Here is a 3,533-nt window from a genome sequence, read left to right as displayed (position 1 = left end):
ATCATGGAAATGTGTGCAGATCTTTGAATATAATTTATATTTCTTTCCCAGTGAATGTTTTTAACTCAAATATTAAAATCTGGGGGGGGGGGGGGGCGTCCTGTGGGTCCTGTGGGTCCTCAACATGAAAAGCTAGGTTTGAGGACCAGTGCACCGTCCACTGATACGTTTTTTTTCTTCAGAAAGACATTGGAAGACATTTTGTAGAATCAGCTATATAGGTCTCACAATGGGGGGAAACCCATGTTTAACCACACAGAACAGTCACTATTTATTCTTATCGTGCTGACCATTCTGTAGTAGCCGCTGGTGTGCTTTCAACAGGTCGTCGTGCTCCGTGCTCTTCTTGTCCACTTGGTTGATCAGACTGACCACGCGCCTCATCACCAGCCAGAGGAAGAGGGCGAAGCCAGAGATGTGCATGTTCCTCTGAGCTCGGAACAGCTTCATGTGCATGTGGTCGAACATGGTGGGGTACAGCGTGACGTCCTTGCCGATGGGCTCCGCCGAGCCTGAATACTTCCTCACCTCGCGCACGGCGTCGAGGAAGAGCACGACGAGGATCACGATCATGGTGAGGAAGGCGCTGTCCCTGAACCTGTCGGCCTTCTTCCAGATGTCCAGTTGGAATATGCGCTGCCATCTTCTAGGTGAGATGAATGGCAGACAGAGGATGAAAAGGATGGCGCTTTCCACATAAAGGAAGCCTGCCACCGCGGTCCATTGCAATGTCATCTCCGATGCTTGGCTATGTTGAACAAAAACTACGATGAGACCTTAAGACCACAACAGAATTGTGTCTTTTAAAATTCTGATACACTATTTATACACTGGGTGGCACTGGCCAGTGTCCATACATAGGCTTGGCTGGCAATCGATTGACGTCACGCTAAAAAAATCACACCCATTGTTTACAAAAACCACACCCATGTGAAGTGAGGGGCGCTTATATATTAAAGTCTAACTCATGTTGATTAGGTCATATAAAACAAACGGTGCCAACACAAATATTAAACGCCATTAACAATAAATAGACAATATGATGTAATGAGGCACATTATGACATAACATTTCCCTTCATTGTCAATGGCGTTTACAAAACAAACTTTGAACTAAAGACAAACATTAAACCTGTATGGGGCTAGCAGCCTAGCACCCCTCAAAAATGTTTAGATTTGTATTATCCTGAGAACGATGGCGTCCATTTTTGCATTGCAACTTTTCAGGACTATAGAAAGCCTGCAGTTTCTAGCTTGGATTCCCCATCGATGATGTCACTGGTGGATGGGTTTCTGAACTGCACACAGCCCGCCTATGAGACACAGACTGAGTAGAAAATGATTGTGCCAGTTTATCATGATTATTAGTGAGGACCTATTACATGAAGATAGGTTGAAAAGTTGTGAAAGTGGTCCTTTAAGTAGTTGATGATGAAATAAAATCACATTGAGATGTACGTATACATGTCTTACTTATAGGCTATACCTGCAATTATCTATAGCAACAACTTGGTAGTTATACAAACTGAAATGGCAGTACCGGTACCCACTTCCACCAGACGCCTGATCGGTAGAGTGACAATTATATGGCTCTCTGTCTACACCTGTCCTCTTCATATCGGTGGAGGCGCGCGTTAGTCCGACTACGTCACCCGTAGCTTTCCACGTGCGGTTAGGGTTAGGGTTTGGGGATAGGGATAATATGGGGCTCTAGACTATGGTCGGAATATTGTGTAGTCAGGCGAGGGCGGCGGTGGCTCAGGGGTAGAGTGGCTGGATGGTAACCGCAAGGTTGCCAGTTCGAAGCCGGGCTCCCCCAGAGTTGGTGTCGAAGTGTCCTTGAGCAAGACACTGAACCCCTAATTGCTCCCGATGTGCTGGTTGGTGCCTTGCATAGCTTCGGCCACCATCGGTGTATGAATGTGTGTGTGAATGGGTGAATGTAATGCACAATCTATGTAAAGCGCCTTGGATAAAGGCGCTACTGTATATAAATGCACCATTTACCATTTATTCGAATTGATGGGTGACGGCTTATTGTGCCGCTGGACTAACGCTTCATATCAGCCTACAAACTGCCTTTTAATTTCCCCCAGAACCTGAAATATTATGGACATGAGAAGAACCACCAAACACGGTGCGTATTATTATTATTTTTTTTAAGAAAAAAAAGAAAAGAAAGAAAGAATGAAAAGGAAAGGAAATTGCACCAGTTTTCGTACTGGGTCACAGCTACAATATCCTGTAAACCTGGGATTTTGTACATGTGTAATTATGACTGGCCTGATTGGTGTGCACTCTTGCAACATAATCTCACTTTTAATTGCATTATATGTCGTACAGCAGGTCTGGCTTTGGTGACGCGGCTTATTCTAGATTAAATTAACCAGGAAATGAACTGAAGGGCGTGAACTCTACACCAAAGACTGAACTGAACATACACATTAAGAGGCATATACTGTAACATGCAGTGCACTGCACACTGTCACACTGTCACACACAGACACACACACACACACACACACACACACACACACACACACACACACACACACACACACACACACACACACACACACACACACACACACACACACACACACATGATTGCATGAATGCATGCAGTTATATGGCATGTAACAGAGATATGCTGAAGCGTCGGTTCGTCGCTATAGAGCACGCAGCTTCAGAGACCCCCGGGAGGCCTGCAAAGCATGCATTGTTTGTGTTCTCGTCGTCGCACTGCTATAGCATCACGATGGGAATGCAGGGGAATTGTGTTTTAACGTGAGGCCGAAGATCTCTTCCCCCAGCCGTTTGAAATGATGGCATTCGTGGGATGACATCTGTGGAATCCGAGCACCTCTTCACCCGAGTGCATTATTCCTTTGAGAGCCCAGGCAGCAGTGACACCACTGAGGAATGAGTTGGCAGGCACGGCCGGTTGCTGCTGACTGCTATAGGATTTTAAAAAAGGGACGCAAAGTGGCGTCGCATTACCTCTCATCCATTTCGCTTTTGTAGCTTTGCTTAACAGTTTGACTGTTTTTTACGATTAACCCGCATTTTAATCAACCCCCCTTCACTGCCGAGATTGTTGTATTACCTTTAGAGCATACGCTGAATTATTTGGGCTTTTAATCCGCGAAAATCCATCAAAAAAAGCTCCCGTGGTTTGTTATGATCTGTGTGTAGCATCCACCATCTTGGTGCACGCGGAAGACGCACACAAGATTGGTTTCAATGAGGCGTTGCATCCAATGCATTTCCATTGGCCTCAATTTCCCAGAAGCCCTAGCAGCCCACAGCATGTGACGATTTCCGGTTTCGTCATCACAGCGAAGCCATCCAGTCTCATACTCTGCGACGAAGACGGATTTTCTTTTGATTCATTACATTACGGCGGATTAAACACATAAAACAAAAGGCGGGTATGTCCGATACGGCAGCGACATTAACCTGGAGTAATCCATTCAAGGCACGGAAACTGTTAATATGTTATTGACTGCATTAGAGAGAGAGATTAATGCGATG

The 3,533-nt window shown here is 45.4% G+C and overlaps 1 protein-coding gene across 1 annotated transcript; it reads right to left on the bottom strand.

The window, feature by feature from the left end:
• Positions 1-267: 267 nt before the first annotated feature.
• Positions 268-735, bottom strand: LOC310854543 (B-cell receptor-associated protein 29-like; the record flags this gene model as incomplete). Its single annotated transcript, XM_083759223.1, has 1 exon — positions 268-735. The coding sequence occupies one exon, from the start codon at positions 733-735 to the stop codon at positions 268-270; it is 468 nt and encodes a 155-aa protein (XP_083615349.1).
• Between the last annotated feature and the right edge of the window lie 2,798 nt (positions 736-3,533).

This window comes from Protomyctophum parallelum (assembly GCF_964188405.1).
Source record: "Protomyctophum parallelum genome assembly, chromosome: 2".
In the NCBI taxonomy this organism is placed as follows: domain Eukaryota; kingdom Metazoa; phylum Chordata; class Actinopteri; order Myctophiformes; family Myctophidae; genus Protomyctophum; species Protomyctophum parallelum.
This window is presented reverse-complemented; position numbering and strand designations above follow the sequence as displayed.